The 12,413-nt window shown below is 35.8% G+C and overlaps 2 protein-coding genes across 5 annotated transcripts in view; one reads left to right on the top strand and one right to left on the bottom strand.

The window, feature by feature from the left end:
* Positions 1-12,413, bottom strand: part of SPAG16 (sperm associated antigen 16) — a 1,150,408-nt gene that overhangs the window by 103,270 nt on the left and 1,034,725 nt on the right. The window lies entirely within an intron of this gene.
* Positions 2,035-2,544, top strand: LOC100446293 (prothymosin alpha-like). The gene has a single exon (XM_003776075.5). The coding sequence runs from the start codon at positions 2,162-2,164 to the stop codon at positions 2,492-2,494; it is 333 nt and encodes a 110-aa protein (XP_003776123.1). The 5' UTR covers positions 2,035-2,161; the 3' UTR covers positions 2,495-2,544.

Genomic DNA, 12,413 nt, shown 5'->3' with positions numbered 1-12,413 from the left:
TGGCAATCTAGCAGCCATCAGAAAGTTTGTCCACCAAGATCAAGTCAGTATTATCCCTGAGATGCATGCAAGTTCAACACACACAAATTAAGAAACTGTGATTTATCACATAAACAGAACTAAAGACAAAAACTCGATTATCTCAATAGATGCAGAAAAGGCTTTCAATAAAATTCAACATCCATCCATGCTAAAAACTCTCCAATAAACAAGGTATTGAAGACACATACCTCAAAATAATAAAATCCATCTATTACACACCCACAGCCAACATCATACTGAATGAGCAAAAGCTGGAAGCATTCCTTTTGCAAACTGGCACAATATAAAGGATGCCCTCTCTCACCATGCCTATTCAACATATTATTGGAAGTTCTGGCCAGGGCAGTCAGGCAAGAGAAAGAAATAAAGGCATGCAAATAGGAAGAGGGGAAGTCAAATTATCTCTATTTGCAGACAACATGATTCTATATCTAGAAAATCCCAGAGTCTCAGCCCCAAAGTTTTTGACAAATAAACAACTTCAGCAAGGTCTCAGGATGCCCAATCAATGTGCAAAATTCACTAGCATTCCAATACACCAAGAAAGAGCCAAATCACCAAGAAAATTCCAATACACCAAGAAAGAGCCAAATCACCAAGAAAATTCCAATACACCAAGAAAGAGCCAAATCAGTCAAAGAGCCAAATCAGGAACAAACTCCCATTCACAATTGCCACAAAATGAATAAAATGCCTAGGAATACAGCTAATTAGAGAGGTGAAAGATCTTTATATGAAGAACTACAAAACACTGCTCTAAGAAATCAGAGAAGACACAAACAAATGGAAAAACATTCCATGATCATGGATAGAAAGAATCAATATCATTAAAATGGTTATACTGCCCAAAGCAATTTATAAATTAAATGCTATTCCTATCATACTACCAGTGACATTCTTCAAAGAACTAGAAAAAAAACTATTTTAAAATTCAGATAGAACCAAAAAAGAGCCCAAACTGACAAGGCAATCCAAAGCAAAAACAACAAACCTGGAGGCATCATGATACCAGCTTTCAAACTATACTTCAGGGCTATGGTAACCAAAACAGCATGGTTCTGGTAAAAGAATAGACACATTCTTTCTTTTATCTTTTATAGAATCAAGAACCAAGAATCAATATCTATTTTTATAGAATCAAGAACCAAGAAATAAGACTGAATGGCTACAACTATCCGATCTTTGACACATGTGACAAAAACAAGCAATAAGGAAAAGGTTCCCTATTCAATAAATGGTGCTAGGATAACTGGTGAGGCATATGCAGAAGATTGAAACTGAATCTCTTCCTTATAGTATATACAAAAATTAATTCAAGATACATTAAAGACTTAAATGTAAAACCCAAAACTATAAAATCCAAGGAAGAGAGCCTAGGCAATACCATTAAGGACATAGGCACAGGCAAAGATTTCATGATGAAGACACCAAAAGCAATTGCAACAAAATGAAAAAGTTGACAAATGGGATCTAATTAAACTAAAGAGCTTCTGCACAGCAAAAGAAAATTATCAACAAAGATAACAGAAAACCTACAGAATGGGAGAAAATTTTTGCAAACTATGCATCTGACAAAGGTCTAATAACAAGTCTACAAGAAACTTAAATTTACAGGCAAGAAACAAAGAACTCCATTAAAACGTGGGCAACGGATATGAAAAGGCACGTTTCAAAAGAAAACATACATGCAGCTAACGAACGTATGAAAAAAAGCTCAGCATCACTGATCATCAGATAAATGCAAATAAAATCCACAATGAGATACCATCTCACACCAGTCAGAATGGCTACGATTAAAAAAGTCTAATAATAACAGATTCTGGTGAGGTTGTGGAGAGAAAGGAACACTTACTCATGGTGGATGGGAGTGTAAAACAGTTCAGCCATTGTGGAAGACAGTGTGGTGATTCCTCAAAGACTTAGAGAAAGAAATACCACCCCCACTGGCTGCTCTGAAAAGCCATCTTTGCATTGTTCCTCCTCCGCCTCCTTGCTCGCGGCAGCCGCCTCCGCCTCACACCTCCTCCACCGCCGCGGACTCCGGCAGCTTTATCGCCAGAGTCCCTGAACTCTCGCTTTCTTTTTAATCCCCTGCATCGGATCACCGGCGTGCCCCACCATGTCAGATGCAGCCGTAGACACTAGCTCCGAAATCACCGCCAAGGACTTAAAGGAGAAGAAGGAAGTTGTGGAAGAGGCGGAAAATGGAAGAGACGCCCCTGCTAACGGGAATGCTAATGAGGAAAATGGGGAGCAGGAGGCTGACAATGAGGTAGATGAAGAAGAGGAAGAAGGTGGGGAGGAAGAGGAGGAGGAAGAAGAAGGTGATTGTGAGGAAGAAGATGGAGATGAAGATGAGGAAGCTGAGTCAGCTACGGGCAAGCGGGCAGCTGAAGATGATGAGGATGAGGATGTCGATACCAAAAAGCAGAAGACCCACGAGGATGACTAGACAGCAAAAAAGGAAAAGTTAAACTAAAAAAAAAGGCCGCCGTGACCTATTCACCCTCCACTTCCCATCTCAGAATCTAAACGTGGTCACCTTGGAGTAGAGAGGCCCGCCTGCCCACCGTGGGCAGTGCCACCCGCAGATGACACGCGCTCTCCACCACCCAACCCAAACCATGAGAATTTGCAACAGGGGAGGAAAAAAGAACCAAAACTTCCAAGGCCTTGCTTTTTTCCTTAAAAGTACTTTAAAAAGGAAATTTGTTTGTATTTTTTATTTACATTTTATATTTTTGTACATATTGTTAGGGTCAGCCATTTTTAATGATCTCGAATGACCAAACCAGCCTTCAGAGCGTTCTCTGTCCTACTTCTGACTTTACTTGTGGTGTGACCATGTTAATTATAATCTCAAAGGTGAAAAAAAAACTTGTAAAAAAAGCAAAAATGACAACAGAAAAACAATCTTATTCTGAGCATTCCAGTAACTTTTTTGTGTATGTACTTAGCTGTACTATAAGTAGTTGGTTTGTACGAGATGGTTAAAAAGGCCAAAGATAAAAGGTTTCTTTTTTTTCCTTTTTTGTCTATGAAGTTGTTGTTTATTTATTTATTTTTTTTGGCCCGTTTGATGTATGTGTGAAACAATGTTGTCCAACAATAAACAGAAATTTTATTTTGCTGAGTTGCTCTAACAAAAAAAAAAAAAAAAAAAAAAAAGAAAGAAATACCATTTGACCAAGAAATCCCATTACTGAGTATATACCCAAAGGAACAGAAATCATTCTGTTATAAAGACACATGCACATGTATGTTCACTGCAGTACTACTCACACTAACAAAGACATGGCATCAACCTAAATGCCCATCAATGATAAACTGGATAAAGAAAATGTGGTACATATATACCATGGAATACTATGCAGCCATAACATGCCAAGACCAGCTCGGTCGGAGAGACCCTAACGCAGTGGCACTAGAGGAATTAAAGACACACACACAGAAATATAGAGGTGTGAAGTGGGAAATCAGGGGACTCACAGCCTTCAGAGCTGAGAGCCTTGAACAGAAATTTACCCACATATTTATTAACAGCAAGCCAGTCATTAGCATTGTTTCTATAGATATTAGATTAACTAAAAGTATCCCTTATGGGAAATGAAGAGATGGGCCGAAATAAAGGGATGGGTTGAGCTAGTTATCTGCAGCAGGAGCATGTTCTTAAGGCATAGATCTCTCATGCTATTGTTTGTGGTTTAAGAATGCCTTTAAGTGGTTTTCCGCCCTGGGTGGGCCAGGTGTTCCTTGCCCTCATTCAGGTAAACCCACAACCTTCCAGTGTGGGCGTTATGGCCATCATGAACATGTCACAGTGCTGCAGAGATTTTGTTTATGGCCACTTTTGGGGCCAGTTTATGGCCAGATTTTGGAGGGCCTGTTCCCAACAATAACAAAGAACAAGATTATGTCCTTTACAGGGATATGCATTGAGCTGGAGGTCATTATCTTTAGCAAACTAACATAGGAACAGAACACCAAATACGACATATTCTTACTTATAAGTGGGAGCTACATTATGAGAATACATGGACATATAGAGGGGAACAAAACACACTGGGGCCTATTGGAAGGTGGAGGGTGGGACGAGAGAGAAGATTAGGAAAAATACCTAATGGGTACTAGGCTTAATACCTGGGTGATCAAACAATCTGTAAAACAAACCACCATGATACAAGTTTACCTGTGTAACAAACCTGCATATGTACCCCTGAATTTAAAAGTTAAAAAATGAAAACTGCTCTTTTGAATTAATTCAGTAAGAGAAAAATTTTAAAAACCCAAATTTAAAAAGGAAAAAAAACTTAAATACTGGATAATATAAAGTGAACAAACCTATAACTTATAGGCATTCCTGAGGGAGAAGAAGAAAAAGAAAAACATATTTGATGGGCAAACTTAGGAAAATTTATCAGATCTTGCTAGGAGTGTTGTTATCATATATAAGAAATTCAGAGGACACTTGGAAGATACTATACAAGTTGAACATCACCAAAGCATATTGTCTTCAGACTATCTAAAGTCAATGTGAAAGAAAAAATCTTAAAAGCAGCTAGAAAGAAGCATCACATTACCTATTAAGAAAATACCATCAGAATAAGTCTGCATTTCTAAGCAGAAACTCCATAAGCTCAAAAAGATAAGGGCACTGTTTGTGGAGTTCTTTAAAAAAATGCCATCCATGAATATTATATCCTGACACAAGTAATTTCGTAAATGAAGGAGAAATAAAGTCTTTCCCAGATAATCAAATGCTAAGGGAATTCATCAACACTAGAACAGCCCTGCAAGAAAAGCTCAAAGGAGTCCTAAACATGGATACAAAAGGATGATCCTTGCCATCATAAAAACACATGTAAGTACAAATCTCACAGATTCTATAAAGCAATTACATAATTGAGACTACAAAGCAACTAGCTAGCAATATTATGACAGGGACAAAATTTCACATATAAATATTAACTTTGAACATAGATGGCATACATTTTCCACTTAAAAGATAGACCGGCTAATTGAATTACAAAAAACAAAAGACCCAACTATCTGCCGTCTTCAAGACACTCACATAATTGGTAATGACACAGTCTTAAAGTAACGTGGTAGAAAAAGCTATATCATACAAAAGAAAAACAAAAGTGAACAGGAGTAGCTTTTCTTATGTTACATAAAAGAGATTAAACCAACAATAGTAATAAAAGACAAAGAAGCATACTATATAATGAATAAAGGGTTCAATGCAACAAGAAAATTTAACTATCATAAATTCATATGCACCAGAGCATCATATTCATAAAATGAAGTATTTCGCCAGGCGCGGTGGCTCACACCTGTAATCCCAGCACTTTGGGAGGCTGAGGCAGGCGGATCACTTGAGGTCAGGAGTTCAAGACCAGCCTGGCCAACATGGCAAAACCCCATCTCTAATAAAAATACAAAAAAAATTAGCCAGGTGTGGTGGTGCACACCTATAATTCCAGCTACTCAGGAGGCTGAGGCAGGAGAATCGCTTGAACCCAGGAGGCAGAGGTTGTAGTGAGCTGAGATGGTGCCACTGCACTCCAGCCTGGGTGACAGAGTGAGACTCCATCTCCAAGACAAAAAAACTGAAGTATTCATAAAACAAATACTATTACATTAGCCCTACAAAAAGAGACTGGCAGCAATACAATAATAGTGGGGGACTTTGACAGCACTATCACCAGTCATTACATGACAGCGTTATCAATAAGGCAGAAATCAACAAAGAAACTTTGGACTTAAACTGAACTCTAGACCAGGTGGACCTGATAGACATTTAAGGATTATTATACCCAACAACTTCAGAATATACATTTTTCTTATCTGTGCATAGAACATTCTTCAAAAATAATTACATATTTGCCTATAAAGTTAGTCTCAATAAGTTCAAAAATCAAAATAACAGCAAGTATCTTCTGGGACCATAGCGGAATAAAATTGGAAATCAATACCAAGAGGAACTATCAAAACTGTATAAGTACATGGAAACTAAACAACTCGCTCCTGAATAACTTTTGGGCAAACAACAAAATTGAGGCAGAAATAAAAAAAAAAAATTCAATGCAAATGAAAAGAGACACACAACATACCAAAACCTACAGGAGAGAGCAAGCTCAGTGCTAAGAAAAAATTTTTAGTGTTGAATGTCTACATTCAAAAGATAGAAGGATCTCAAGTTGATGACCTAATGTTGCACCTCAAGGAACTAAAAAACAAGAACAAATAAAACCCAAAGCTAGCAGAAGAAAAGAAATAATAATGATCAGAGGAGAAATAAATGAGACTGAAATAAAAAACATAATACAAAGGATCAGTGAAACGAAAATTTGGTTCTTTGAAAGAATAAACAAAACTGATAGACTTCTAGCTAGATTAACCAAGAAATAAAGAAGATTCTAATAAATATAATCAGAAATGATAAAGGTGACATACAACTGATACCACAGAAATGTAAAGGATCATGAGACTACTATGAACATCTCTATGCAAACAAACTAGAAAACCTAGAGGAAATGGATGTATTCCAGGAAATGATTTCCTGTTTTCCAATCTGGATGCCTTTACTTTCTCTCTTGCCTGGTTGATTTGGTTAGGACTTCCAGTACTATGTTAAATAGGGGTGGTGAGAGTGGATATTCCCCATGTTGTTCTATTTCTTAGGGGAAATGCTTTCAACTTTTCCCCATTCAATATGATGTTGGCTGTGGGTTCGTCATATATGGCTCTTATTATTTTGAGGTAGTTTTTTTTTGATGCCTAGATTTTGAGGGTTTTTATCATGAAGGGATGTTGGATTTTATCAAATGCTTTTTCTACATCTATTGATATTATCATATGATTTTTGCTTTTAAATCTATTTATGTGGTAAATCACATTTATTGGTTTGTGTATGTTCAATTATTTTTGGATCGCTGCGCTAAAACCCGTGTGATCATGATATATTTTCTTTTTGATGTGCTTCTGGATTTAGTTTGCTAACTTTTTTTAAAAATTTTATTATTATTATATTTTAAGTTTTAGGGTACATGAGAATTTTTGCATCTGTGTTCATCAGTGACACACTGGCCTGTAGCTTTTGTTGTTGTTGTGTCCTTGCCTGATTTTGGTACTAGAGTAATAATTTTTTTTAAATGAGTTAGGAAGGAATCCTTAGTCCTCTATTTTTAGGAATAGTTTTAGTAAGACTTGTGTCAGCTCTTTGTACATTTGGTAAAACTTAGCAGTGAATCCATCCGCTCCTGGGCCTTTCTTTTTCTTGGAAGATTATGAATTAATGGTTTAATTGCATTATATGTTATTTGTCTGTTCAGGATTTTTATTTCTTTCTGGTTCAATTCTTAAATGTCTTAGTTATGTTATCAGTAATAATTATGATAATCATGTTAAATTGTGCGTCACAAAAATAACCAAATTTCCTTGTCAAATAATGCCTTTATCTGTGACTATTCTAAGACTTTTGTCATCTATAGACAATTGTTAGCTTTTACTTTGATTCTTCTACAGTCCAAATTTACTTCTTTAAAACAATTTGTAAAAAAGACTCAAATATAGGTTTCTAATAATTTAAAAAATCATAACATTGGACTCATAAAAAACTTCTAGCACTCTCATTAAAAAGCTGATGTGTTCATCAGGACTGCTAACCCAACATTCAGCAAAACACTAAACCGATGGAGGACTAAAATAATTTTTAAATTTTACTTAAAAGATTACTGATCCTTTTCGTTTTGTTTTCCAGAGGGGAGAAAATCTTTTTCTTTTGAGATATTTATAGCTTTTAACAATTGAATAAAAATTGTTACAAATAAACAATTGTTTATTTGTAAGCAAAATTTGAAACATATTTCTTTCTCTCTACCTAATTTTTGAAGAATTTAAGAACCATATGTGAGAATTCTTAATTTATGGCAATTTAATTATTTACATACGTTCAATAAAAATCTGTTCTCTTTTATAATAGGAAACAATTAGAGATACCGGTTATTTTGCCAAGGCTTCGACTAAAATGACATATTTTCAGAAATGATCAGACTACTTTAAAAAATTAAAGTTGACTTATAGAGTTGATAAAAGTCCCTTAAAAATGGCCTTGTACCTTGTCTATGCAATTTCTTTACAAAGTTACTGAACTGTAATAAATAAGAAATGTCACTTTCTAATAGGCCCAGAAACACCAAGTTATTCTGATACTTCAAAAAGAGAAAAATTTACCCAATTCATACAGGTATCTACAGGCATAGATAAATCATTGACTGGAGTAATCTGAAGAGACTTTTAAAATTTTAACCTGAGATTCCTTATTAAAAAGTTTCAGCAAAGCCAACTTAAAAGAGCCTATATGGCCAATCACCGTTTTTGCTGTATTTTATGCAAATAATCAGGCCATGTATAAAAAGATTAAAACTTACTTTGCCAATAAATTTTTTACTATTATTTTTTCTTTAATAAAAGTGAGAGACTGGAAACAATTATGGTACACAGAAGTATAGGCTGGGCACGGTGGCTCATGCCTGTAATCCCAGCACTTTCGAGGCCGAAGCAGGCGGATGATGAGGTCAAGAGGTCAAGACCATCCTGGCCAACATGATGAAACCCCATCTCTACTAAAAATACAAAAATTAGCTGGGCATGGTGGCATGCACCTGTAGTCCCTGCTATTCAGGAGGCTGAGGCAGGAGAATCACTTGAACCTGGAGGTGGAGGTTGAAGTGAGTCGAGATTGCGCCACTGCACTCCAGCCTGGGTGACACAGCAAGACTCCGTCTCAAAAAAAAAAAAAAAAAGTATACTACACTTGTTTTTAGATTCTAGCCTTGTCCATTATATTTGGACTTTTACTATTTGTCTACAATTTATTTAGACTAGATTGTACATTCATTCCTGACTATAACATTTCTTACCACACACCCTCTGACTGGTTTTCTGAGCTTTTCTCATAGGTACTCCAAGATTTTTACTTCACTTTACAAGGGGTCTTAAAGTTTGGATTCACAGTTCGGTTAATAGGGCTTATAATTTACCTCACAGTTCACTGTTCAATTAAATGTTACACTAAAATAATAGACAAAAATACCAAATTTGTTTATACTATACCCCTGACTAGGCACTCACAAATATTTAGAGTTACTACCTGAGAATTTCATTCCTCTAATCCTGACTCACACCATGGCTATGCCCCTTGCCAAGAAAAAAAATCTAGAGCAGTCTTTGCCAAATTTGGACCATATTAATTCTTACACCTCAAGATTGAAAAAGAGATCAAGCCTAGGGAAAACTAAAACTCTTCCCAAGAACATTTTATAAAATTAAGGGGAAAAATAAAATACAAATAGGCTTACAATATAATCAGCAGTAATCATTAAGACAGTTTACCCTTCAGCCCATTTTCTTGTATTAAGTTGCTGCTTACTTCCCCAGGATAATGCAGCCCTTGTCACAAGACTCTGTTCCTTTTCTGTACTATAGATAAAATCTGAGACATTACAAGATAATGAGTTTTCTGTTGGATTTTCTTCTTTAGGTTCCACTTACCGATAAAACTACCATTGCCAGCTAGTCTAAAGGGCACAGCAAGGAGCTGAATCATGTAGAAAAAATAGTTTCTACATCCTGATAATTTCATCATCCTCCTTATCTCTGTTCACTGATGACATGATATTATGCCTAGAAACCCTAAGACTCTTCCAAAAGACTCCTAACTTTGATAAATGACTTGAGCAGAGTTTCAGGATACAAAAATCAATGTACAAAAAATCAGAGACATTTCTATACACCAATAACATTCAAGCTGAGAACTAAAACAGGAACTCAATCTCATTTAAAATTGCCATGCAAATATATATATGTGTATGTGTGTGTGTGTGTGTGTGTGTGTATATATATATATATAGGCATACATTTAACCAAGAAGGTAAAAGATCTCCACAAGGAGAACTATAAAATACTGATTAAAGAAATTGCAGATGACACAAACAAATAGAAAAACATTCCATGCTTTTGGAACTGAAAATATTATTAAAATGATCATACTTCCAAAGCAATCTACAGTATCAATGCAATTTCTATCAAATTACTAATGTCATTTTTCACAGAATTTGAAAAAATAATCTTAAAATTCATACGAAACAAACAAACAAAAAAAAACAGCCAAATAACCCAAGCAATCTTAAGCAAAAAGAACAAAGCTGGAGGCGTCACAATACCTTACTGCAAATTATACTGTAAGTCTATAGTAACTAAAACTGCATGGTTCTGATACAAAAATAGATACACAGATCTATTAAACAGAATAGAGAACCCAGAAATAAAGCCACATATGTATGACCAACTTATATTTTCCAGTGTCAGCAAAAATAAACAATGGGGAAAGAAAGAAACAATGATAATAAACAATATCATTCAATAAATGGCACTGGAAAACGGGCTAGTCATATGCAGAAGAATGAAACTGGACCCATACCTCTCACCACATGCAAGAATTAACTCGAGATAGATTAAAGACTTACATGTAAGACCTGAAAATATAAAAATAAATGTAAAAATTCTAAAAGAAAACTTAAGAAAGACTGCTCTGGACATTTAGCCTAAGCAAAGAATTTATGACTAAGACCTCAAAAACAAGTGCAACAAAAACAAAAATATACAAATGAGACTTAAACCAAAAAGCTTCTGCATAACAACAACAAAAAATTAACAGAGTAAACTGACAACCTACAGAATTGAAGAAAATAATTGCAAATTATGACTCAGACAAAAGATTAATCTCCAGAATCTACAAAGGACTCAAAAAACTCAACAACAACAACAAAAACAACCCCATTAAAAAGTAGATATGTTAGTCTGTTTGCATTGATATAAAGGAAAAACTGAGACTGGGTAATTTATTAAGAAAACAGTTTTATTTGGCTTGTGGTTCTGCAGGGTGTACATGAACCATAGTGCTGGCATCTGCTTCTGGTGAGGGCCTCAGTGAGCTAACAATCATGGCAGAAGGTGAAGGGGAGCCAGCATGCCACATGGTGAGAGAGTGAACAAGAGAGAGAATGGGGAGATGCCACATTCTTTTAAACAATCTCGTGTAAACTCAGAGAAAGAACTCACTCATTACCGTGAGGTGAGCACCAAGCCATTCATGAGGGATCTGTCTCCATGACTCAACCACTTCCCACTATGCCCCATTTCCAACACTGGGGATGGAATTTCAACATGAAATTTAGAGGGGACATACATCCAAACTATTATCAGTGGGCAAAGGATATGAACAGACACTTCTCAAAAGAAGTCATACAAGTGGCCAATAAACATGTAATAAAAGGTAAACATCACTAATCATCAGAGAAATGCAAATTAAAACCACAATAAGATAACACATCACACCAGTCAGAGTGGCTATTATTAAAAAGTCAAAAAACCACAGATGTTGGTGTGGATGTGGAGAAAAGAGAATGTTTGTACACTATGGGAGTGTAAATTAGTAAAACCTCTATGGAAAACAGTAGGAAGATTTGTCAAATAACTAAAAATAGAACTACTATTCGACCCAGCAATCTCACTACTGGGTATCTACGCAAAGGAAAGAAGTTATTATATCCAAAGGACACCGGCACTCACATGTTTCTTGCAGCACTATCCACAATAGCAAACTCATGAAATCAACGTAAGTGTACATCAATGGATGATAGGATTAAACATATATACACTATGGAATTCTATGCAACCATAAAAAAGAATGAAATTATGTTTTCTGCAGCTACATGAGTAAAGTTGGGGGCCATTATTCTAAGTGAAATAACTCAGAAACTTAAAAATCATACATCACTTATTCTAACTTTTAAAGGGGAGCTAACAAATGAGTACACATGGACATAAAGATGTAAATAATAGAAACTGAGGATTCTGAAAATGGGGAGTATGGGAGGGGGAGCATGAGGGTTGAAAAATTACCTATTAGGTACAATGTTCACTCTTTGGGTGACTGGTATACTAGAAACCCAAACCTCACCATTATGCATTATATCCACTTAACAAACATGCACATATATCCCCTGAATCTAAAATTTAAAAAGATAAAAATTAAAAATACATTAACTGAAGGTGGCTAAGAAAATGGTTTGTGAGTATGTAATATATAACAGAGCAGCTGGTCCGATCTCATATCCCTTCTTTTCCCCCTTTTTTTTTTTTTTTTTTTTGAGACAGAGTCTTGTTCTGTGGCCCAGGCTGGAGTTCGTTGGCTTGATCTCAGCTCACTGCAACCTCCACCTCCTAGTTCAAGCAATTCTCCTGCCTCAGCCTCCCAAGTAGCTGGGATTACAGGCATGCACCACCATGCCTGGTTAATTATTGCA

Source organism: Pongo abelii, chromosome 11 (assembly GCF_028885655.2).
Source record: "Pongo abelii isolate AG06213 chromosome 11, NHGRI_mPonAbe1-v2.0_pri, whole genome shotgun sequence".
NCBI classification, from domain to species: domain Eukaryota; kingdom Metazoa; phylum Chordata; class Mammalia; order Primates; family Hominidae; genus Pongo; species Pongo abelii.
Note: the sequence above shows the minus strand (reverse complement) of the source record. Positions and strands in the feature narration are given on the sequence as shown.